Consider the following 24,401-nt stretch of genomic DNA (forward strand, 5'->3'; position numbering starts at 1 on the left):
TCCTGATCTTTTGTTACACAAGCAAGCTATAGCCATGATATGTTTATAATATTTTGCCCATGATATCACAGCTAAGTAACAAAAGCTAAGCAACACCGAAAAACAGTTTCGAGGTCTGCCTGCCCCTCGCGGCTCCGGCGAGCGCGCCGGCCTCGCGGTCCCGCCGCGAGCGCTCGCGGTTTTTCCCCCCAAATACACCAGGACGCATCCGAACGGTAAGAGAGGGCTTTTTTTAGCCTGTTTCCTTCGCTCCTGGTTATTTGACAAGTGCTTGAAAACCCTGTGATAAACAATATCTGCAGGAAAACAGATGATGCCTCGCGATCACAGAAGGTAATTTTTTTCGGGAAGCAAACTTTTTGAGCGTTTCCCAGATGCACCCCGTCAATCTCGCCGTGTTTTCGCGCTCTCAGCTGGTTGTCCCCACCCGGGCGCGGGGCCAGGCGGTGCCGGCCGCCCCGCGCTGCCGCCGCTGCCCCGTGCCGCTCGCGCCGGCTGCCGTTACCCCAGGCTGCCGGGAATTCGCTAACCGCCGGACGGGCTCCAGCGCCGCGCGCTAACGCGTTGCGGATCGGCGCGCTCCGGCGTGTGCGTGTCCGAACGGTGCCCCGGCTCGTGGGAGGGAGCGGGGGGGGGAAAACCAGTAGTTCAGGCGCGCTGCCTACTCAGATCGGCAGCGCGGTGACCTCCGCGCCGCATCAGAAATTCCTGCAGACTTACAAAATCAAGGAGTTTGCTTGCACCACGCGCGGTAAGACTCATACAGCAAAATGGAAACACCGCATCACTTCATCCGAAGTTGCCCCCTTTTCAACCACAGAATAATATTATGTAGAAAAACTGTAAATCAGTTTGAGATGCATTAAGAGAGATCCTCCTCTTTGCTGCATGGGAGGTAATACCTTTTAATCTCTAGATTTATTTTGCAATGTAAAGTAAAGGAGAAAGACTTCACTTCCGTAACTGCATTTTGTTACCCTTAAGTCTGTTCAGCATCTCCGCACGGCGCTCACATAATTTCCTACACTTCGCTCGCATCAGGAAATAATGAGCAAGCATCACTTACCCAAGACTGAGTCACAAATATTTGCCTACATTAACAGAGCATTAAAAGCCATTTTAAACAACTTAAGGAAATTGTGTTAGCCTTTAAACTGTGATTCACTAGTATGAGAAATTAAGAAACTTTTCCTCTTTACAGGCAAATCAGCTGCGTAACCTCCTTGTAGCACCACCAGCTCCTGCAGCAGACTCTCCTCTTGGAGATCCCCCCACAACGGACTTCTTTGCTTAATGAAATTACTTTTGAAATTTTCCTACACACAGTGTTAGGTACTTTGAAATTTCAGTCTTTTCACATTCTTGAACTCCCATCAACGCTTTTTTCCAGACCATGTCAATAAAATTGATTACTTGCAGTTCTGAATTCTGCTCTGCACATGGAAATAAAACAATTTGTTTTAAAGTATTTTCTGAAGAAAGCAGAACTTGGCAATCATACCTACGAAATCAGAAAAAATCACTGGGAAAAAAAAAGGGGGGGACAAAGCGACCGGCCAGGCCCTCCCCGCGAAAAGCGGAGCAGGCAGGACGCAACGCTAGCCAAGACCCTGCCGCACCCACCGCCGGCCTCGCTGCTGCTCTCCTGACGGATGCATCTCCCCGTCGGGTACCAATGATCTTCTCGGATCATTAATACCTGCATTAATTTGCTATCAACGCTGCCTCGCCGTACCTCGGCTGCCCGCGGGGTGCCCCGCCGCAAGCGCGCCCATACGGACCCCCGCTACGCCGCCGCCGCGATGCCTCGTGCCTACGGCCGATCTGCCGCTTTTACAAGCTTAATCTCGGCGTGAAGGAGCCGATCGCGGGACCACGTCGATACGACATCTTCGGCCCAGCTGCGGGTCCCATCAGCCGCCCGGGGAGGGGGCAGGCGCCCGCCCCCGGCGCCCCTCCGGCTCCCGGACCCGCGGCGCTCCCGCCGCCGCTCTCGCCCCTTCCAGCGCCCGAGTGGGCTCCCAGCACGGGTCCCACACTGTTATCCCTAATTACCTTTTTTTCACTCTTGATCCTGTGGCGCTCATAATTAGTTACCTGGGGCTGCAATCCAATTTGAAGTGATGACAAGAAAGTGATCCATGAAAAAGTAATAAGTTAAATCCAATTTCAGCCTTCCTCTAATTAAATGCACATGGAACTAATGACTCAAACCCTACCATTTCAGTGATAATGGTAATTAGCGAGGTGGGAGTCGCTCGCTTTTTTCAACACTGTAGGTGTAAACCACAAGGTAAAATGGCAGGAGCACTCTTAATTACATGTGTCATTTTGTCAGCAATTTGCACGTTTCTGACCAGGCAGGAGCGTTTCCTCCGGCTCCTCCGTCCGCGCTGTTTGCAGCAAACAAGCCGCACGCCGCCAGCCCCGCGGCCCATCCTTGAAGCCAGCGAGCCAGAAATTGCTTCTTCGTCCATCAAATGAGGACAGTCACAGGCGCTGGCAGCACCTCGCCCCGCGCTCCCCGCAGCGCACGGCTCTTCCCCACGGGCTTCGGAGTCAGGGAGCTACGGGACAATCACAGGTTTCCTTCCAGAAAAACAAGTGCGTTTGTCACCTTTCTGCTCGGTATAAAACGCTGGAAGAAGTGAATCCTGAACGCTTTAAAATGTATAAAAGGGCAGCAACATAAGGCCCCCAGGTTTTACTGAAAAAAACCCGTAGTTTCCTAATTTTCAAGCTGAGCACGTAGATTTGAGGACCTGACTCAGATTTGGTTGTATCTGTGGGGCTGATGATATTAGCACTTCCCAGGCATATTCCAAGAACCGCCTGACTAACACTCATAATTTGGCTTTGGGATAAGAAAGAAGTATAGGTTTGTTAGTAGAAACCAGCAAAGCTGAGCTTTGTTTTATTTTCAAAGTCAAAGATAAAAAATGAATGACTCAAACAAAGTTTTCATGGGGAAACTATTTAAACCCTGCAGAAGTGAAATCTTGACCCTACTGGAGTTGGTGGCAAAATTCCCGTTGGCTTGACCATGGCCATATGCAGATATACTCACATGTGTAAGAGTGAAGCAGAGATACTCATGCAAATAAAATAAGTACACTTGCAAACGTAGTGCCCCTTCTCAATTAACCGTTAAGACAACATTTATCTACTATTCATTACATTTATCAGTATGTGAAAAGGGACAATGCATATAAATCCTCAGGCGAGTTAACCTGTTGCTTATATGCTGCAAGTGAAACAGAGAATATCCTTCACTCCACCGTTATTACACTGTCAAGCTAACAATTTCTAAATTCATAAAAAACAGCAATAATGCAATTTGCCTTTAAAAAGTGTATCCCCAAAACGTCAAGCTGCAGCTGATCACCACGTTTTTGTGATTTTCGCTCTTGCCCGTGCCCATTTCTCGAGATACTGAAAGGAAGTATTAAGATAATAGAGCATGCAAATTAAATTCTACAAACGCACAGCCAAAATCCTGCTTTAAAAAGCACCAGTATGCAAAGCTTAAGACAGCTCTGTCCCTTCAGCCTCCCCCAAGCTCACCCTGAAAATATAAACCAAACCCAATTTCTTTTTTTGGCAATGACTTAAAGGGAATATTTATTTTCAATCCTGTCAACTAAAACTAAAAGTTTCCATCTTGGTAATTTCGTTATTTTTTTCTCTCCAAACACACACAGATTAACTATCATACAAGAAATTTCATTTTATTACATAAAAAAGTGAAGTGATTGGTTTCAACTGCAAGATACTGACTTGGACGTCCTAAATCTGTTTTCGGTCCAGTATCCAACTTTCAGCTCAATGCAATACACAACATTTACGTCTTTAAAAAAAATTGTATTTTTAGTATTGCCAAAACACACATGCACTTTTACTTTCTTGGGAGAAAATGTGTCTCTTGATTTGTTTCCAATCTGTGTATTCTTGCCAGCAACTAAAACGCCTGAAGAACCAAAATGAATAATCGTTAAGAGCATCAGCAATTAAAGCTGCAAATTTTAATCAATACATCTATTAATACAAAGATAGATTTATCTTGGCCAGGAAAAATGTGCAAAATTTCAAAATCCTAAGCATACCTGGCCTGTTAAATTATTTCTTTCACAGATTTAAGGAAATCTAATAGCTATGGCAAATATATTACCAAACACGCTTTAGTCTTTTTTTCACTTCAAGTAATTTTTGTGGTTCTGGTATTTTTTATATCCTTTTCCCAATTGCTGCTTACTAAATCCATCCCTTAACTTTCAATTTTCTTTTGTTTGTATCATCAGGCTGTGAAACTGGAGGTCACTGCCAAATATAAAGCACAGCAGTGCGAGATAGGCTCAAAATGTGAGTCATCGTATATTTGGAGATTTTTTTTTCCCCAGCTATCAGCAGAGCACATCTCCACTTCTGTGTCGAAGCCCTTGTACCCTGCATATCTCAAAATTGGTTAAAAGCAGGTCTCCAGGTAGAGCTATCAAGGTCAAGAGATCCCAAAGAGGATGCTGGAGCCCATTGTCATGCAAACGCTATTCAGGGAACGGTGCCCTGGCGAGGCCGCGGGATGCCGGGATGCATTCAAGCGCCGCGGCTATTTTAGCAGCAAATAAAGAGAAAATACGGAAAATTATCCACAAGCAAGGCGATAACGGATCAGCTGCACAGCGTACACTGGATTAATTTTCCACCTCTGTCTGTGCCGGTTCGGTTTGCTGCCAAAGATGGGCAGCCCGAGTCCCGGCGTGCCAGCGCTGAGCGCCGCGTCGGAGGCCCGGCACCGCGCGTCGCCGGCACATCCCCCCCGGGTTTCGTACGGATGCTGCTCCCCACGGCGCGGGCTCGGGTACCTGCTAACCTCTATTGCGATCCAACGAGACTCACATCTACCCCTTAACTAAGCCCAACGATAACTTGGCTCATTATTTAAGCAAACTTCTGAAAAACGGGCGCGTTTCCGCCGCCCTCGGGATTTATCCTACATATTGTCAGCATCGGCACGGCCGAATCGACGCGCGGCGATCAGACGCCGGGGTGCAGGCACCAGCCTGCACGTGTGCGTTTCACTCAAAAATCCCAACCAGCACGCCGCTCTTTTCTTTAATAATGCATTCTCGTTTTACGGATGCACTCGGGGTCTGCTGTATTCAAGAGGACTTCCAGTATGTTCAAGACCGCAAAAGCTCCAGGAGTGAGGAGGAAAAAAAAAGAATGGGCAGTCATTTGAATCAGTGAGTGACAGGCTGGGCCAGCTCTCTGTATACATTAATAAATTAGAATTTTAATTGTGTCTCTGACTGCAGGAGCTGCTCCGGTACTTTAATATGTACCAACAATTGGCTATGTTATGGAATCCGCGATGTGGCCTTCACTGTTGACCTCTGCAACACAATTCCCAGTCTGACTACGGAAACTGTTTGGTTTGATCCTTTCAACTTATTTGAATCCTGACAAATAAGCTCACAGCTGAAAGGTCAACACAGTCATATTTCATCCTCTGGAGCTATTCTTAAGACATCTGCACAACAAAGCACTTCTTTTAGTACCTGACACTGGACCTAGCCAGCACAATCTCTCATTAAAAATGTCCCCAGTGGAAGAGTCTATTAAAAGGCATATGGATCAGCTATGGATTTACCAAATAAAATATTTTTGAAAGCATTAATATAATGGTTTGGATTATGGCACTCTAGGCTGCCAATAAAGCGTGTATTTGCCCAATGACAAAATGCTTCATACTTTCCAAAGAATAACAGCTTAGCTATAAAGCGCGAGGTGTTGTCCAGCAGACCGAGCACAGGGGTGGGAGCCAGGAACTCATGAATCTTAATCCTACCTCTAAAACCAATTCCCTCTGTGATCCTAAGCAAGTCACTTAACCTGCTTCCCTCAGTTTCCCTGTCCAGAACTGGGATAATGCTACTTACTTATCAGACTTTCCTTCTGGGGATGTTTTGGAGATTAGTATTTGCAAAATGCTTTGAAGATGAAATCACTACACAAATGCTAGAAGTTGGCCTTACAGGGCCAAGGGCTGCAGTTAATAGATATTCCTCACTTAGGCAAAACTCCCCTTGAAGTCACTGTGAGCTGTACTTGAGTAAGAACCACAGGTTTGGGCCCTCTAGCTTTACTGTCAAGGCCCTTAGTGATTTCAGCTTTACCTTCCATATTCCACTACATATTTAAAGAGTCTAGAATCTGTATTTTTGGAGGAAAATAATCTGCAGCACATATAAAAGGCAAGAGAAGCAGCAATGCTGTCAGAGAACTCATGGTGATAGTATAGCAAACTAAAAAAAAATTAGAAAGAGCAAAACAGACATGAGTTTGACAATGTGCTATGACAACAACCAAAAAAAAACCCCGGAAAGAATTTGGGGCTACAGAGGCTGAAGCATCAGATATAGAACAGCAAGATAAGATAAATGTCCCAGCTACAGTGTTTTGTGTGACTGCAACTGAACGGCTGCATTCAGTAACTTATTATCAAAAATACGGTGACAAAATGCAATTGCAAAGAGAGCAGCAATAAAAGCAATAACCAGCTGCAAACTGGTGAAGTAGTCAAGGGTCTAGAAGTGCTGGTTTACAAAATATATAAAGAACTAGACACATATAATTTGCCAAAACTGGCAAGTACATGTTGGTATCTCAGATGTTTGAAGAGTGTGAACACGAGGCGAGGCAAGGGGACTGACTCAGTATTTATACAGGGAGCGTTACTTGGAGCGAGGGGATGGAATTAAAGCAGAAAGTTCCTGAGCGTGTGCTTTGTTATGGAAGACTGTCCAGAGGAAAATAATAACAGTCCCACCATCACTTGGGATTTCTAACACTGGAATGGCAAAAAAGGGAAAATGTGATGCATGACTTAATAGGGCTTCTTGTCTCTAACGCCTCTGATTTATCCTGGAAGACTAGCAGAATGTCCTCCAAAGCTGCATATGTGTGCGCACATCCTCTGCTAGGAAATGCTGTATTGGTTTTAGCTTTCTGAATTCATAACGGTACAAAGCCTAGTAATAGTTAGAATTTATTTCTGAAGATGTCCATAAATCAGCAGACAATAAAAGGGAGAAAACCACACCGATGATACGATATCCTAATATTTCCCCAATATTCTTGACACAGCAAATCAGCGGTTTGAGTGAACACAGAATAGAAACTGAACAGCAATCAAACAGAAATGTTAATGCAAATCTCCTATGAACACTGACACTGTAACAAAAGCTATTCCATTTTGTAATAATGCAGCCTTACCAGATGCTAATAAAAGTACATGCTCACGGTTTGCAAATATGTTGCGGGTGGGATTTTCAAGAGCCCCCAGTGTAGTTCTTAACTCCACTCCTGCCTACCTCAACCAGAGCCACTCCGTGGACTGCAGCTGGAGGAAACTGGTTCAAAACCAAGTGTTCCTGCAGGTCTTATCCCAGCCTTCACAAATGAGATGCATCTATTCGGTTTTCACTAGCAACAGGCTGCCACAGTGCACATTGACTTCTCTTACCTGAAGGGCTGGCTGTTTGTCATTCCTCTTCGGAGACTTTAATCCACTAACTTGCTGCTGCTGCTGCTGCTGTTGCTGCTGCTGCTGCTGCTGAAGTAGAAGTTGCCGTGCCACCTGAAGAGCCTGCAAAAAAGAGTTTTGAAAATTGAGTTTACAGCAGGCAGAATTTGGGGAATTACATGCACAGCATACATCCAAGACGCTCCACTGGTTATCGGCCACTGATCTGCTCCCAAATCCCAAAGCGGAGGCTGCCACCAAAAACCCCTCAGCACCTGCACGCAACGGTGCAATATCCCATCATTGGACTTTCCATTGGGGTTATGGAGAAAAACAGCAGCACCTCAAGTCCACCTTGTTTGCGGTAACCTTGAGCAGATGCAGAAATCCCAGTGGTGAACGCCACGAGGTTGTTTTTACCCACCACCTGGAACGGCTCATAGACCCTAGTGGGTTTGCTAGCGGGAGGTCCATGTGCTAGCAGCTTTTATGCTCTTCTTCTCCACCTGGTCAGGTCTAGTTTATGAAAGAGAGCAGTCACATACCACTACCTGTGACAGTAGTCAGCACGCTTTCCCGAGGGCGAGGGAAAGCCAGAGCAGCTTGCAAAAAGCTACCAGAGGCGCAGTCAGCGACAGTGGCAGGCAGGCAGGCAGAGACATGCCGTACTTCAGGATGGAGCCACAATGAAAAGCAGTGACAGCATCTCACACCCCCAAAATAATCTAGCGACTTATGACATATCAACTGCAGCGTCCATGAGCCCGAATCGATGGGTGGCCAAGAGAGAAGAGCAGCGGGACATTCCAGTGTTGGAATGGACATGACACCCAAAATCTGATCAAAGCATCAGTTGGTGGTGGAGTATTGTGAAAGTCGCTTGCCACACTAGAGAAAAGGGGCCTGCGGATACCGGATCCAGGCAGCAACGCGAGTCCATAGCTCCTTCCCCAGGTGGGAAAAAGAAGGGGCAAGGAGACGAAAAAGGGGGAAAGCAAAAAAAAGGAGTGAGGTACCTCCCCTGGCCCGTGACGCCTGGCTCCGTCCCTGGCACATCACACCTCACCGAGGGGACCGGGGCGAGAGGCCGTCGGCCAGGTCGGAGGGGGTCTGCGGGGCACACCTGAGAGCTCGGCTGGCAGCCCCAAGCCGGGTGCCTCCTGCGGGCTCCACCATCGCCGGACGCCGGGCTGCTCGGTCTCCTTGGAGACGTTCAGTACATGTGTAGGTGGAAAAGTGGGAAGGCTGAAGACTTCATTAATGTAAAACAAGAAAAATAGTCCCTTTGCAAGATGCCTACGTGGAAGGAGGGAGAAAGCTTTCCCCACTCCTACTGTGTATGCTCTCTGAATGATTTAATTAATACCTATTTAATTAAGGAGTCAGATACGCTCAGGGTTTCACTTGCTTCTCCAAGTTGCAAAGCGTTTCATCTCACCGCAGAGCAGCCAGGGAAGGCTTGATACGGAGGGCAACGCCAACTCGGATCCGCCGCCCCACCACAAAACCTCGCCGTTGCACGCCTAGACCCACCGTTCTGCTTTGGAGAGGACCTGTGACAGCCCGGGGGTGGCCAGAGCCACCGCCGCGGGCCAGCACACCAGGGGGGCACGTGGCAGGAGAAGGAAGGGAGCACAGCCCCTGCCATCCTCGGCCTCGCTTTTGCCCTGGCAACCAGTCTTAGTCTCAAATCTAATAGCGAGTCTCCACCGATCAGAAAGAGCCTACGTGCGGACGCGATCTCCAGCAGCGGCCGGTGCGGCGGAGGTGAAATCAGATTTCACATCGAAAGCCAGGCAGCCAAAGCTCAGCGCACCCGTGGCACCTCCAAAAACGACACGCTGACACGTCCGCACACCCGAGACCTGCGATCCTCACAGGGGTGCCGGGGATGTGAGGAGCTGCCAGTCACGCGCACAAATCACAGCTTTGGAGCAATCGCGTGTGTCTTCCCACACGCACAAGCGCTGCTGCAGCCACTTCGGCATAAAGAACCCGAAGATCCGAAGGCTACCAATTAATGAAACGCCACAAAGGAGACCTTTATGCACAAAGTGCTGTTTAGGGTAAAAACTCAATGTTATTTTTATTGAATTAGCTTGTTTAGCTGTTAAAGCATCTTCAAGGATGGGTAGACGCAACACAAAAAAATCCTACACGACTTAAGGGGATGGGCAACAAATACTCACCTACTTAACAGGGGTGTTGTATGGCTTATTTAATTAATGAATACTTGTAAAGCACTCTGAGTTGCTCAGACAAGAAGTGCTATACAGTACAAGTGCAACATATTATTATATATTATTAAGACTGGCTCTGCAGAGGAATAATTCCAGGTAAATGTGCAATCAAATGATCACTTTAGTTCCCAGTAATTAGATTCAATAGGCCAAAAAAACCACAGAAGCCTTACTTTAATCATACGCTAAACAATCAGAACATCCCTAACCTTTCAAGCTACAGCCTTTTTGAATAAAACATCATCAACTTATAGATATTATTCCAAAAAGAACCAGTCACCATATGTGTTGTCTCTTTGAAATACAGTTGCTATAGCAGACCCTGCATGCATTTCATGTGATATGATCATATTCTATCCTTTCTGGCAGCTGAGAGGTTGCACAACTAAAATTGGCTGCCAGAAATTTTTGAAGATTCCCAGAACAACTAGCTGTGCAAGAAATGCCTGGTTTCTGCTTGAGCTGGCCGCGAAGCTCTGCGCAGCTAGACCGGGCGAGCGCCGCGACCGAGAGGGCGCTGCCACCAGCCAGCCCACCTGGGCCGACCTCGCTGCAAGCCGGGCTGCCAAGGCGGCTGGCCAAGGAGCACGCTCACGTACCCACGCACACGCCAAGGAGCACGCTCACGTACCCACGCACACGCACGCCCATCCACCCGTCCTCCTACGGGCCGGATGCTTCCTCGCCCCTTGGGACAATGTCTACGACGACCTGCTTGGTGTCCTGCTGGCTGGAGAAGCACCTGACCTTGCACTGAGACTGGGTGGCACCAGGGATGTTAGAGCAAGTTGCGGGCAGAAGTGGGTATGGAGGGTGAGCACAGAAAGCCGGGGGGAGAAAGGAGAGGACTAAAGTGAGTAATAAACGAGTCGGCTGGAGAGAGCACCATGGATGCAATGAGCCAAAACAGAGGAACAAGATGGGGAGAACCGCAGAGGCGGCAGTAAGCTGGCAACTCAGCGGAGCGCGGCTTCCACCAGCATTTCCCACATCTCTTCTCTCAAGATTCTGCTCTTCTGCTTACAAATAACTAAAGCAATAAAAGCATCAGATGAGCTTGGGTTTAAGATGTGGAAGCTGTTTATAGCATGAGTCTAGTTCTTGCTGAACATCTGCCTCAAGTAGCTGCTGCGCCTTTGGCGGCACGATGGATTCAGAGATCCCAAGTCACTTAGCCTTTCCGGACGTCCTTACTCAGCCTTTCCGCCTGCCCCACCTCGGATCAAGCACGCTTACTGCTGTCCTTGTAAAGCCTCCTCCAGAGCGTCACACGTGTGGGACACGATGCGTACAGGAGAGACGGCTGGCTCAATACAGAAAGCACGAGCGCGCTTCCCTCTCCCATCCCAAGCCCATTTGGGGTGGAGGTGAAATTCATCTGCCCGTGTCAATTCGAGCCCAGCGGACAGCTACCCCCCTCACACCGGCACCTCCCATTTAACGCGACCCGACAACCGCCGCTCCAGAGTCCCGTCGCCGCGCTGGCACGGCACCTCCACCGCTTTCCTTCTGGTCAGGCACGGTGACCGCTCCCGTGGAAAGCCGAGCCTGAAAGGCCGGCCTGGGAGCCCTGCTGAGGCTACCCGTGCCGCGCCGTGCTTCAGGCGAGGAGATACAGAGACGTTCATCTGACGGTGCAGTCAGTCCCACAACCTCCATCAGCGCAGCGGCTCACAAGCAGGCCTGTACATTAATAACGCTTCCTGTGGGAGTAGATGTTGCCTTTGATTTGCATGTGAATTCAATGCTAGTGAAAAGTGCCAGACTGTCAGACATGGAGACCAAAGTCTCTTATCTTTCCAAAAGCTTCTGTAGCAGTTTCCCCACATTTCCTTAATCATCTGCCTTGTCCTCAACTTACTGAACAGGCAGTAGAGAGTAAAGCTGGACTCTGTTCAACTCCCGCTACTGCCAAGTCCTGAAACAAGGGTGCCAGGACTGTTTACTGCTAGCCAGCAGCTCCGGTAACGTGGCCCTCTCCTCACGAGAGGGTGCACGAACATCTCCAGGAGCTCTCTTTTCACACATTCCTCCAGACTGCCATAGTTACAGCCTAAATCTGCACCACGTGCCTGCACTTCTGCAAGCGAACAATCGCTGGGGTAAACCGGCGCTTGCTCGCGCATCCCGGCGACTGCGCCCTCGTGCGCGGGATTAGCAGGTAGAGACGCCAAGAAGCTCTGAAACCGCGGAGGCGCTTCGGAGCTCGCCTACCCATCGCTAGCGCTGCGTGCTACGTACCTGCCGGGCTCTGAGCGCCCGCGAGCCCGCTCACGGAGCGGAGCCCGGCCGTGCTAGGCATCTGCAGCAACGACAATCCCTGCCGCCACCAGCTAATCACACAGCATCTCCCTCCCGTCACAGAAATACAAATACGAAGCCTGCCTACGTCCTGCAGGGAGGGAGAGAAGGGAAGCACCCGTTCCCCGGGGCACCTGCCAAGCGCCGTGATTTTTGTGTAATGACAAGATGCAAACGGTTTTTGGTCACCATCAACACCGACAGATTTGGGATGACTTCAGTAGAAGTCTCACTACCAACTGTGTCAACTCTATTTGCCTCTGTACTTAAATGCAAGATGTATTAAATATACTCCTGGGCTATTTCCTTATCCGTTAGATACATATCACCAATAGATAAACTGATTTTCTTGCTTAAAACAGAGACCTGCAAAAAGGCAATGGAAATTATGTATTTTAGAGACACTGTACAAACACGCGACTATATTTGGGAGCCAACGCTGGGTGCCAGCTCACCCAGTAACAGTTTTAACACCGAGTTCACTGCGAGGTTAATCCAGTTTCCTTCACCCAAAGATGCTACAGACCCCCAGACTTCAGTCATAAAAACAGCTAAGTGGGAAGCCCCACCGAAAACACCTCTCCCTACGGCTTGCAAGAGGGCAAACATTAGATGTTTCCCAACCAGTGAAGCGCTAGGGGGGAAAAAAGAAGCACGCATCTGAGATGACCAAGACAATTTTATTGCAAGACAGACAGAATGTGACCTGTTTGCCCAGCTGTTGTTTGCCCAGAACATCCGGCACTATTATCTTCTAAGTTACTGGTGTAACTCACCATTTTCACGCAAGCAGCTCAACCTTTCAGTTTCACCATTACTCTCTAGGCACAGGCTTTGCTCAAAGGCTAAAAATGCAGCACTCCCTCTGATTTCAACAGACTAGAAACTTCTGATTTGGGAAAGGGGCTGGGGAAAGGAAACGCACTGGAAAAAGACGGTAGAAAATTTCAAAAATAGAAATGCTGCTTATATGCCATATACTTGCTTACGGTATTAGTACATAAGAAAAACAGTAACAAGATCCAAACCTATGGAGCCTCTCGCTAACTTGTTCCATCGCTGGAGCCAGTATAATAAGGCAGTGACTCTCTCAAATTGTTTTTCCACCAGCCTATTTCTTATTGAAGAAAAAGAGCTCAAGCTCCTCCCTTTCCATCTGCTAGAACCAATATTAATATCAATCAGCTATTAATGAAATATGAAGGCATGCAGCTATAACGGGCTGGCTCTAAGGCACTGCCGCGAGGAGACGCTTCTTTCTGTGCCTGAAGTTTATCCAGACACGGGAAGGCTGATCCAGACGAGCCGGGGAACCGCAGGACAGTACAGAGGGGTACACGCGCTGGAGGATGCAGGGACACAAGCAAACACGACTGCTCCCAAGAAAGCTGTTCGAATTTCCATCCGCACCCCGTGCCCTGCAATTCCCAGAAGAGCGGTGCAGCGATGAGCTGCCTCCGACACGAAGAGCCATGCAAACAGAAGTTGCAAAAAGAGCACGAAACACAGTCCCTTGGGCTTCTTCACCTTCCCAAGCATTTTGGGCCTTCCCAGGTGGACAAATGTGCCCCTCAGGAAAGCAACCTGAGAACGGAGTAAGGAAGCGTTCCCAGGAATCAGAAATGGTAGCACGGCCATCTGAAGTGTCCAGGCAAGAAATCTAGGAAACTACTTGTTGGCCAACATCATCATCTGTCCCGTTATTTCAGTTATGGTCGTTAAAAGACAAAAAAATTAAAAAAAAACCCAAAACACAACAAGCAGAGAGAGAGATGAGACAGAAGATATATTAAGGGCAATATATTAAGGATATATTAAGAAGATACAATAAGTCCAGTCCCGGACTCCAGAAGCGAGACATCCTTCACTGACCTCGGAAGGACTACACGCAGCCAGGTCCCTACGCAGCTAAGCTCACCGCTAAACTTTTCCCGCAGCGTTTCAGACCACACGCGGCTTTTCAGTACCAGGCATGCAGCTCTCTTACCATTTATTTTCCCGCGAGTTTCACAAAGGCTTTAGACACTAAGGGGCTACCAGGAGGGCGGCTAAACAGGCCCGACTTCCCAGCGGAGGCATGGCCCACCTGTCCAAAGGTTCTCCTGCTCCGCGCAGCCTTGCAAGACAAGTACCTTTGTTTCTCCAGGGTGGGATGGAAGGGGGCTTTCGATTCAGCCAGCGATTTCTCTTCTTTCTCAGCTCCCATCTGTCCTCGCACTCAGCTCCATTCCACAGCTGCTCCGAACAGAGCAGCAAAATGCAGTTCGCAGGCTCTGAAGCCTGGATGCACCAGAGCTTCGGAGTTTGTTAATCTCTCCCCCACTCCTGCCTCCTCTCCTGCTACACCCTCTTCTCCTGGAGCAGCAGATGTAGCGGAGCGGTGGTAGGAGGCAGACACGCAGGGAACGTACGCATTGGAGGGGAGCCCTGCTGCAGCTCTCCTCCGACAGGCTGAGGAGCCGAACAGCGTGTGGAAAGCGGCGAGGAGCAGAGCAGTATGCAAAAAGGGGGAAAAAAAATAGTGCAAAGCGACAGCAGTGGGTAGTGCTGTTCCTCTGGGAGGAACAGAACAGGGGGAGGTGAGAAGAACCAACTCGGGAGAATAGGAAAGGAACCAAAACGAAGAGGAGGAATGAAATGTAGAAGATGCAAAAAGGAGAAGCAGATGTTCTTGCAGCACTTGTCCCCTCTGACATTCGTACCCGGCTCTTTCACCTTCCTCCAGAACCGGGGGACAAGCTGCTACTTGCTCCCTGCCGGTTACCACCACCCCGACCCTCTGAGCCCCCCAGCAACTCCGAGCCCCCCAGAGCCCCGGGCTGGCCCCGGCGGCTGCACCGAGACGCAGCGGGCCGACCTAGCCGAGTGACTGACGGGTGATTCCCATGCCGGAGAAGGGAAAGGGAGCTGGATGAACGTGTGTACAAGCCCCGACTCACATCCTGTCCCTAACGAGGGGGACAGACTCGGAGCAAGGCAGCTGGCAATCTGCCTCTGCTGAAGCATCTCCTAGAACAGCTCGGCCATAAGGGAGGAAGATGAGTCTCTGGTTTTCTTCCAGCAGCTCCCTTTCTTCCCCCGGGAGCAGATCCTGGCTATCGGTTGAGGAGATCCCCTCCAGAAAAAGGCACAGGAAACAAAAAAAATCCGTCCTTGCAAAGCCACGCTCGCCCCGGAGCTGCCCCAGCTCACGACCGGGGTGCTGACGGCTTTTCGGCAGGAGGGAGGAGCAGCAGACGCCCCGCGGGACACCGGGGACCCGGCCGCCTTCCCCAGGACAGCACGGACCGGTCTCCACAACATCTGATTTTCATTTGGTAATTTATGCATGAATTCCACCAGCTCGGGGGGAAAAGGTGGTCAAGGCATTTTCTGCAAATACCGGGAGACCCACACGGGAAGGAAGGGAGCAGACGGCAAGAGACAGTAGGAAAAGAGGTCAAACGCAACGAACGCCAAAAAACCTGCGAGCCCAGAACCAGCCCCAACAGTGACAAAGGCTAGAAAAATCCCATTCTCGAGGCGCAAACGAAATCCTCAGGCGGTTACACTGTAAAAACACCTTCTGTCTCCTCTTTTTAAAGAGTCACAGTCGAGACTCATCAAAGCCATTTAAAAAGCATCTGGCAAAAAGTTCCCAAACATTAAAAATGGCTCTCTTTATTTTGGCATGTCAAGATTCACAGCATGTAGCGGTCTGTACCAGCAAGAAAGGAGGGATGGGCCAACACATCCTGGTAAAATGAGAAAGGATACAAATCCTGGCTCCCAGCGCAAACTGAACCAGAACTGAACTATGTCTGAGTGATGAAAAAAATCTTATGGGATTTCCAGCTCGTTTCTGTAGGCTCAGGATCAGATTCTGAACTACTGTGTTTATCCAAAAGTGAACCAGACCTTTGAATATTTGGAGGACTATTCACTGCTGAGCAGCGTTTTTCTTGGATGTCAAAAGCACGGGAAGTTCTCATATTTTTTAATATGAGAAGAGAAAAGGGGTAAGATGGGGGAGGAAGAGTGCCTTCTTTTTGCTGCAATGTAAATAGTATATCCCATACAGCTGCTTGCATGCTTCCCTATGCGGTCAGCAAAACAGGGAGAATATTTTAAATTTGTATTCCAAGACGCTGTATGATAAACTCGCGTTCAGAGGCCCATGAAATAAAGCCTGACACCACGCACTTACACTGCGACCCACCCTGCGCTCGCGGCTGGGTGAGCGAAGCAAGCCAAACGTTGGGACAGCCTAATAGATGGGAAACTAATCCTGCAAATCACAACTCCGCACTACGGCACGTCCTAATTTAGGACAGTTTCTAAAAACCTTATTTCAAAAGGCTCTGGCAAAGCGAAAATAGGAGAGGTTCAGAGAGAGGCGACAAAAATGATTAGAGGCCTCGGAAGATAGGAGGGAAGATTGATAAGGCTGGGAGTGTTTAGTTTAGCGAGAGATGAGTAAGAGGGGAGATGATAAAAGTACACAAATTGTGACTCGGCCTGAGAAGGTACATCTGGTGCTATTTACCATTTCTCATAACGCAAGAGAAAGGGGACGTTCGATGAAGTCAGGAAGCAACAACCAAAAAAAAAAGTAAAGCAGATAAAGGGATTTTTTTTTCTTCTTTAATACACAACTCATAATTACCCTTTGCAACTTACTGTCACAAGCTATCACCAATGCCAAGAGCACGGGGAGGATGCAAAGAAAGGATTAGACGCTCGTACAGATAGTAATGAGAACATTTACAGCCACCTTCGGGAAGATAAAAATATAAATCAGGGTACAAATGTTTACGCTTCGGGGCATGAGTCAAGGTTTAATCACTGGAGGTTGGGAAGACGCTTTCCCCGCGGACAGGTTCTGCAGTTGTCCGTCACCGGTTCCCACCCAGGGACCACAACCACCCCTGACGCCGTCCCACCAGCGCAGCCATCCTCCGCCGCCGCCGCAGCATCCCTCTCCCGACCCCCAGCTGCCCCCCAGCCCCTCCGATATTTTGCCTGCCCTTTTTCCATCCGAAGCCGCTGCGCAAGGAGGACCCAGGCTCGGGAGCACAGCACCGCGCATCGATGCCGGGCCGCGGGAACCGCGCCGGCACCGGCTCCCACGCACCAAGAGGGGTTTTGAACGCCAGCCAGTCCATTAAATGTACACCTACCTGCACAACGCGAAGCAAAGCGCAGCTCGGTCTCCTTTCATGTGCATGACAGTCTTAACTTGTTTCCTTTAATCCAGCCAAAGCAGCCAAAGCATGCAACATGCTTCCCGGAGACGAGGCAAACCTGTATTTTACTTCCTGACAGTGATTTAGCTCATAGTTTTTTTGCAAAGATAATGAGCGTTGCCCTGCGCTGGCATTACAAGGGAATTACTACACGCTACATGCTACACACCTGGCATTTAAGAGAGACTCACATACAGAGACACTCTCTGCAATGGCCTAAATACAGCTGCGACTCCACACGCTGCAACCAACACTGGTGGAAAAACACGCTCACGAGGGCCCCGTCGGTGCTTTCCTCCCAAGTCAGCGCTCTTCCACAAATTCAAAGCGCCTCTCGTCCGGTCACCGTACCCAAAGCACGGCTCGGGGAAGGGCTGTGGATACGCCGAGGCAGCAACGACCGGCGATAAATCTAGCAAAGCCAAAGGGTTCAGCCAGCAGCCCATGGAAACATGCCACACAACGGGGGGGTTAAGTGCATTTAATTCCCAGCTGCAAACCGAGTAAGCTCCCGAGGTGCAGCCCACTGAACGTGAAGGGTTAACGGCCTCGCTAAAGCGAATGACACACATAATTTCCTTTTATCATAAAACAATACGTTTATTATTTTCTGTATATCTGTTAAAGGGCATGGCCTTCTGAGTGGAAAACAAAACACAGCTCGGTCACATGTTTATTTGCTTCAGCTACTCCCTTTCCCTTCTGATAAATAATCAAACATGCCATCCAGAAAAAACAAAACCAGCGAGCTGGGAAATTTGATGGTCATCAAATAGACTAAGATACCAAGAAAAGCAGCCCACTGTTCCCACAGTGAGTTTTCTGCCCCACACCTACACTAACATCTGAGTAAATAACTTCAGTCACTCTTTCCATCTTCCCCATGCAATTACTCCTACTGTTAAACAAATTGTCCTTAAGGCAGTTGCAAACACCATTTTTTTTTCCTGCAAAGCAGAACAACTTCTGAACATTAAAAAGCCAGACGAGCAATATATTTTAAAAATATGTTTGTTGTACTTGTGGTTTGGCTGAGCGCACGGCTCGACTTCTCGCGCGCGCGCTCCCTCCCCTCGCAGGACGGGCTTTTACAGCTGCACGTTTTAAAGCGTTTTTTGGAGCCCGGAGAGGCAGGAAAAGCCTCCGCGAGGATGGGGTGTCTGCACAGCGCAGGCAACACGTTTTCCATTTTGTCTGGTTTCTTTGTATATGACCGCGGAGAGAAATCACATAAAAAGTTACCTGCTACTTGGTGGAGTTTTTCCTTTTTTTTTGGGGGGGGGGGGGGGGGGGGGGATAACCAAGTAATAGCAATAGTTTATTAGGTCACTTGGGGGGGGACCAGCGTACATGTTGCAACACACAGGACCCAGAGGATCAAGGCTGTCTTCCAAAAACACTGGGGATCACTCGCACAGTGACCACCAATACTAAAAAAGTGCGGTGCGACCCCCTCCCCGGGGGAGCCGGCACCCACCGCCGGTGCCACCGCTCCGGACAGCAGCAAGAGCAAGGGGCCCGCCGCCCCGCTCGCCGCCCCAGCTCTGCCGGCATGAAATTGGTGCAAAAACCAGCGAGCCCGGGTGCAGGGGGGCGAATGGTGCCTGGGAAAAAAAAAACCCAAAAATGCAAAACACAACAAAAAACAACAACAAAACAAAAAACAAAGCAAAAAAACCGAAGCAGAAAAAACCACCCTTTTCGCAAGCAGCCCGAACCGTGGGGTTTTCGCCCGCCACCCAAGCCGTGCCATCCCCAGAGGCCGGGCCTCGCCGCGCTCCCCTCCCGGCGCGCCCGCGGGCAACGCGAGCTCTTACGGTGCGGCCCCCGGCTCCGGCTCCGGCTGCTTCCCCGCGGCGGGGCCGAAAGATGTTGGGATAAACAGGAAGTGCCGCGCGGCCCCGGCGCGCACCGCGGGCGGACCGCAGCCCCCGCCGCCGTGCCGGTGCTCGCGGGGAGCCGCGACGGGGACCGCGAGACCTCCCGCGCCGACCCCTCGCCCGCCGGAGCTCGCCGGCGATTGCAAAGTTGCTTTTAACGCTACGCGCGCAAGTTACTCGGCGTTATTGAATGGCGGAAGCAGGCTGAACTAATTACGCCCCCAGCTAGACCGAACAGCAGCAGCAAACACACCTCATCTCTGCAACTAGGCAAATTCATATTTGCAAATATTGCGTATTTGCACATAGCTCCACTCAAGCTTGGCTTTGGGGCTCCGCACGGCGCTGCAACTCCCTGCTCGGGACCGCCTCGCGAGGCTGCCCCGGCTGGTTTTCCACGGAAAAATCGACAGCAGCAGCAGCGCGGCTCGTCCCGGGTGCCCGACTCGCGCCCGGCATCGCGTGCGCAGCCGGCAGCCGCTCTGCAGCCTCCCTCCGAGAAAACACCCGCTCGGCCGGAGCGGCCGAGCAAACTGCCTCTGCACCCCGCTATCACAGCCCCGTCCGCCGCCGGGCCGGTGACACGACGCCGACATCCCCAAGGCGAGCGAGCCGGGGCTGGCACCCAGCAGCCACCCGCGCAGAGACGAGCAGCCCAACAGCCACGTTTGACTAAAAAAAAAAAAGTAATAGCAGTAATAAAAAAAAAAACCAGCAGCGGCTCAGGATTCCTCCAGCCAGCGCGCCGCCGCCGTGGCCCCGCGCGAGCACCCGGCCGCGGCCTGCCTGTCACTCCGGGTGCTAATGCGCCGCTAAAATAACTCATCGGGAGCTGTCAGGGGGATGTTTACACAGGCCCCCAATCCTTCCTTCATACAAGGAATTTTTTTTTTTTTTTTTACTGGAATTCATCTTCTTTTGATCTCACATTCAAAGCAACAGCAGCTTGATAGACATGCAAGTCTGAAAGCAAATCCAGACGCTGAAGATAAACCGCCAGAGTATGACAGGCAGGAGCATCTAAAGCTTATAAAAATGAAGAGAACAGCATGTCGTCTGAGTATTACAATAGCAGAAATCAAGAGACATATTAGGTGGAACTGATCAGCCACAAAAACAGTTCAAAAGGCAGATCATAGAAACAGAAGACTAAGCTAGGGGAAGGGGAAAAAAAAAAAAAAAAAAAAAAAGGAAAGACCTGCTCTGCAGAGGCATTGCCTCCCTCCGAAGCACCACGGTGCTTCCGCACCAGCGTGCGAACGCGAGGGGCAGAGAGGGGCGGCACGCGTTTGCCGAGGGAACCTCCATCGAGAAGCAAGGGAGATAAATTGCACCCTCAAATGAGACCCGCTGGCCTGAGCCACCTCCACCACCTCGGGCTGCCCCCAAGGGCCGGGTCTGGGATGATGCTTCCGAGCCTGGGATGATGCTCCTGAGCCCGGGACGATGCTCCCGAGCCTGGGACGATGCTCCCGAGCCCAGGGACGGTGCTCCCGAGCCCTCCCTCTCCCACCAGCACGGAAACCTTCGCTCACAGGACGGTTTTGCTCCAACCGAGGACACGTGCCACAGAGCCCACCCTAAGCACCAAAGCGGGCCCGTGCCAGGAAACCAACCCCAAAGCTTGCTCTAGAAATTTTTATTTTTTTCCCTCCATTTTTAATTTTTCTCCCCCAAAACAAGCTTCTTACTCTAATTGAAGGCAGCAAATATAATGAAAAAGTAATTCTCCAACAATTTTGTACTTAGGGCTGTTTGTTAACAAACACCGAGCGAGCAGCAGCGCTGGGTTAAAGGGCAGCAGGATTCCACATTATAATTTAGCCCGCGGTTATTCCTGATTAAGAACACCCTCCGGGACAGCAAGGCGAGATCCTCCTTTGCAGTATAGCTTTTAAAATTAGCATAGCTTTTAAAATTAGCCTCTTCTGCATAATAAACCAACAGGAAAACTGCGGATTTAAAACGGCATTAACCAATTTGAAGTGTTGTAATCAGTTTATGCCTTGCTTTCTGCAAAACACTGCTCCCTGCCTAGTCGAGTTACAAATGTAAAAATGCTTCCTGGATCCGAAAACTGTTGTAAGAAAGTCACCTTCTGTCATGCTTATGTAGCTATCTAATGTGCTAAAGGCTGATTATTTATCTTTAAACTGTACTAGTTTAATCTTTTAAGGTCACCACTAATCTGCTCCAACCTTTTAAAAAATAGCAGCTTTCAAGACTTACTGCTGGAATCGCTAAACTCGATGCTGAATGTCACTGTAACTGATACATTAGCTGGAATGAGCGCCGTTTTACAATGTAAACACCAAATATAAATCCCCACGTAAATTAGAAGAAAAATATGATCTCCATGCCAGGAGAAATGTCAGTAAATAGGACCAACACCACATTATCTCACACAAATACCATTCAAAATCGCCTTGCCCTTCCCCTCTCCATCCTTCCCTCCCTCCACGCTTCTCTCCCTCCCTTCCCAATGCAAAGCGCAGGCAAAACTTGGATATAATTTAAAGAACCAGGAGGTGCTTTATCTTTTTTCCCCTGTAAAGCCTCAAAGCAGCATCTGCAAGCAGCTGCAAGCCCCCAAACCCTCGCAGAGGATTTGCCCGCGCGGTCCGAGCAGCGGCCACCCTATATCCCTCTTTTTCCCTTTTCCCCTAGACTTCTTGTGGACTTGAATGTCACAGTAGACCTTGAATGTGAAATGGCTTCAAGCTAATTGCTTTAATTGCTTGAAGATGTGCAGGCAGGTGAAACCTGATCCCCTTGGCCATTGTAGAGACCGGGAACAACACAGGAATGTTTACATAGTGGTTTGAGTTTAATAGACAGTAGAGCCGAGTTTCAGACAGCTAGCAAAAACACAGCTAATAGGTGACCTCTTAATGTAGTCCTCCTTTTCAAAAACAAAATACAATTTCATTTTATGCAAGGCGATGGCCTAAATGCCAAGGTTATCTGCTTGACTTTTGGAGCGAGCATGCCCCGCGCTGCACCTGACATTTATACCAGAAACTCTACCCCAAATGTATTTTCTCCTACCTTAAAACAAAAAGCACTTTATGTGTCAGTCACCTTACAAACAGATTAGAGCTGGATGGGATTTCCTCCTAAGTGCAGTCATTTTAATTTAAAATTGAGTGTTTTTCCACCACCGCTGTACTCCCTTTGCCCCCAAAACGCACGGTGGGGAAGGGGACCCGAAACGGGTGGCCCGGCGGCCCCCGGCCCTCACCTGGGCACCAGCCCCGGCTCTGCTGTCTCGCCGAGGCAGAGCACTACTTTTAATGACTTCCACTGCTTTTCCGGGGCTCCCAGCGCGCTGGATCCAGTGCAAGGACGCGGGCGGGCTGCAGCGCCCGTGCCCAAAGGGGACCGCCGGGGTTTACACGCGGCACCGAGCCTGACGGTTCGGCAGAAGCCGCAGCAGACAGGTACCTGCTGCAGGTCTGGCTCAGAAAACCAACGCTGGAAACAGGTAACACCTGATACTCGTGTTCCTGGCACGGAGAGTTGGCGTTTTGGTGCCAATCTCAAAAATGGCTCAAATCGCTCACTCTGCGCGAATATTAATGGGGAAATGACATGTATCATCTCCCGGACAAATAGGAATAAATAAGCTAGCATTTGCATAGGAAGAAAAAAGGGAAGCAAATTTGAGGAACAAGAATGGAAAAAAACACCAATGCACCGAGGCAGCGGAGAAGAGGCTAAAACACTACTTATTTAGCACAAATGAGAAAGGAAAACAGCCACCCAGCGCCACAGGCCTGCGAGGGAAGGGCATTTCCAGCCCCATCTCTGCAGTTTCGCTGAGAAAGTTTTCAATTCTCTAGCACCTCGTAATGAAACCCGTCCAAATAAAACCCCAAAGCAGCAGAAGGGAGGCTGCAACCGCGGCTGCCAGCAAGACCACGGACATGGGTGCCTCTGCTCCACCTCGCCTACTGCTCCCAATCCTCCGTGCAAACGAGTAACCCATCTTAAGTAATGCAGAACAAAGGGAACAATAGCAGCCCGGGAAGCAAGCCGGGATACTCGGGAACGTGCCTCTTTCCGCCGGGAGACACCCTCCCGCATGCACACGCGTGCACCCGGCTGCCACCGCCACCATCATTTCCGAAAAGCCCCAATTGCACCCACTGCAGGGTTTTAATGCCATTTTTCCAGCAAGCCGAGGGGGGGCGGAAAAAAAAGTTCAGAACTGAAAAAAACAGTCTCAATCCAAAGATTTAGTATAAACCAGCTCAAGCCTGTGGGAGGAACGCGAAGTGGAAAAAGTAAACACGGTGGCCCCACGCCGCTCCCGCCGGCGCGGTGCACGCCGTCAGCGCCTGGTACCGCGGCTGCCCGCGCCCCGCCGGGTCAGCCCAGCTATGCTCGACTGACAGGTCCGCGCTCCGGCAGGCCGGCACTTTGTTTGGATATCCCGGCCTTGCTCACCGCCAGCTTCACAACAGATGGCTCGAAAACTTTCATTATGTTGCACAGGGCTGAACTGCAAACAATCGCCGAAAAACTGCGGAAAGTTTAACTCTCGGCGAGCCGCCGCGGGGGCTGCCCCGGGCGTGTGCGCCTCCCAGTTAATTAGAGCGGGATGGGGTGATTAATCATACCTGCGCATGAGCCTGTGGATGCTTAAAAAAAAAAAGAAGAAAAAAAAAGGATCTGCTATTTGACAAGGTCAATTCAATAAAAGTGGCATTCCAGAAGAAAATGGACTTTGACGGATTGGCAGAGCTGCTTTTTAAACCTTTCTCAGGCCTTGCGACTCCAGGAAAGTCATAGAAAGTTGCTGGAATAATCCCCACCTCCGAGGTTTTCGAGAGCTTTCTGAGAGCCGTTTCCCGTCTCCGGAAACGGAGCATCTTTCCCGCGAATTCTCACCTCCGACTTCCGCGCTCGAAGGCAGGAGAGGGCCGCCAAAGAACCCAACCGGCGGATCTGCACATGATTTATCCAAATCTGTGTATAATTTAAATATTCATTAAACTGATTCGATTCATATGCACCCTAATATCTTTTAATGCTCTAAGGCAGGTTATAAATGTACCTTCCAAGGTTTAATTCAATTGACAGTCTTATATACATCTCATCACTGCAAACGCGCGATTTTATATTATTCGAGAAACGAACAAATCTGTTTGCCACAAATGTATTTTAAAAGCTACTCTTTCCTGTTATTGAAAGAAAATTGTGTTTATTACTCCTTTAGCATAGTGTAAAC

General features: G+C 49.7%; 1 protein-coding gene across 15 annotated transcripts in view; it reads right to left on the bottom strand.

Moving 5' to 3' along the window:
- The window catches only part of FOXP1 (forkhead box P1), a 376,121-nt gene that overhangs the window by 96,662 nt on the left and 255,058 nt on the right, over positions 1 to 24,401 (bottom strand). For 14 of the 15 annotated variants that reach the window (XM_064519202.1, XM_064519196.1, XM_064519200.1 and 11 more), the window contains one exon: positions 7,523 to 7,645. In XM_064519202.1, the coding sequence (XP_064375272.1) occupies positions 7,523 to 7,645 (123 nt within the window). Of the gene's footprint in view, positions 1 to 7,522; positions 7,646 to 19,105; positions 19,129 to 24,401 lie in introns of those variants that run through there. The other variant, XM_064519201.1, reaches the window with a different exon arrangement.

The sequence above is a fragment of the Dromaius novaehollandiae genome, chromosome 12 (assembly GCF_036370855.1).
Source record: "Dromaius novaehollandiae isolate bDroNov1 chromosome 12, bDroNov1.hap1, whole genome shotgun sequence".
Taxonomy (NCBI): domain Eukaryota; kingdom Metazoa; phylum Chordata; class Aves; order Casuariiformes; family Dromaiidae; genus Dromaius; species Dromaius novaehollandiae.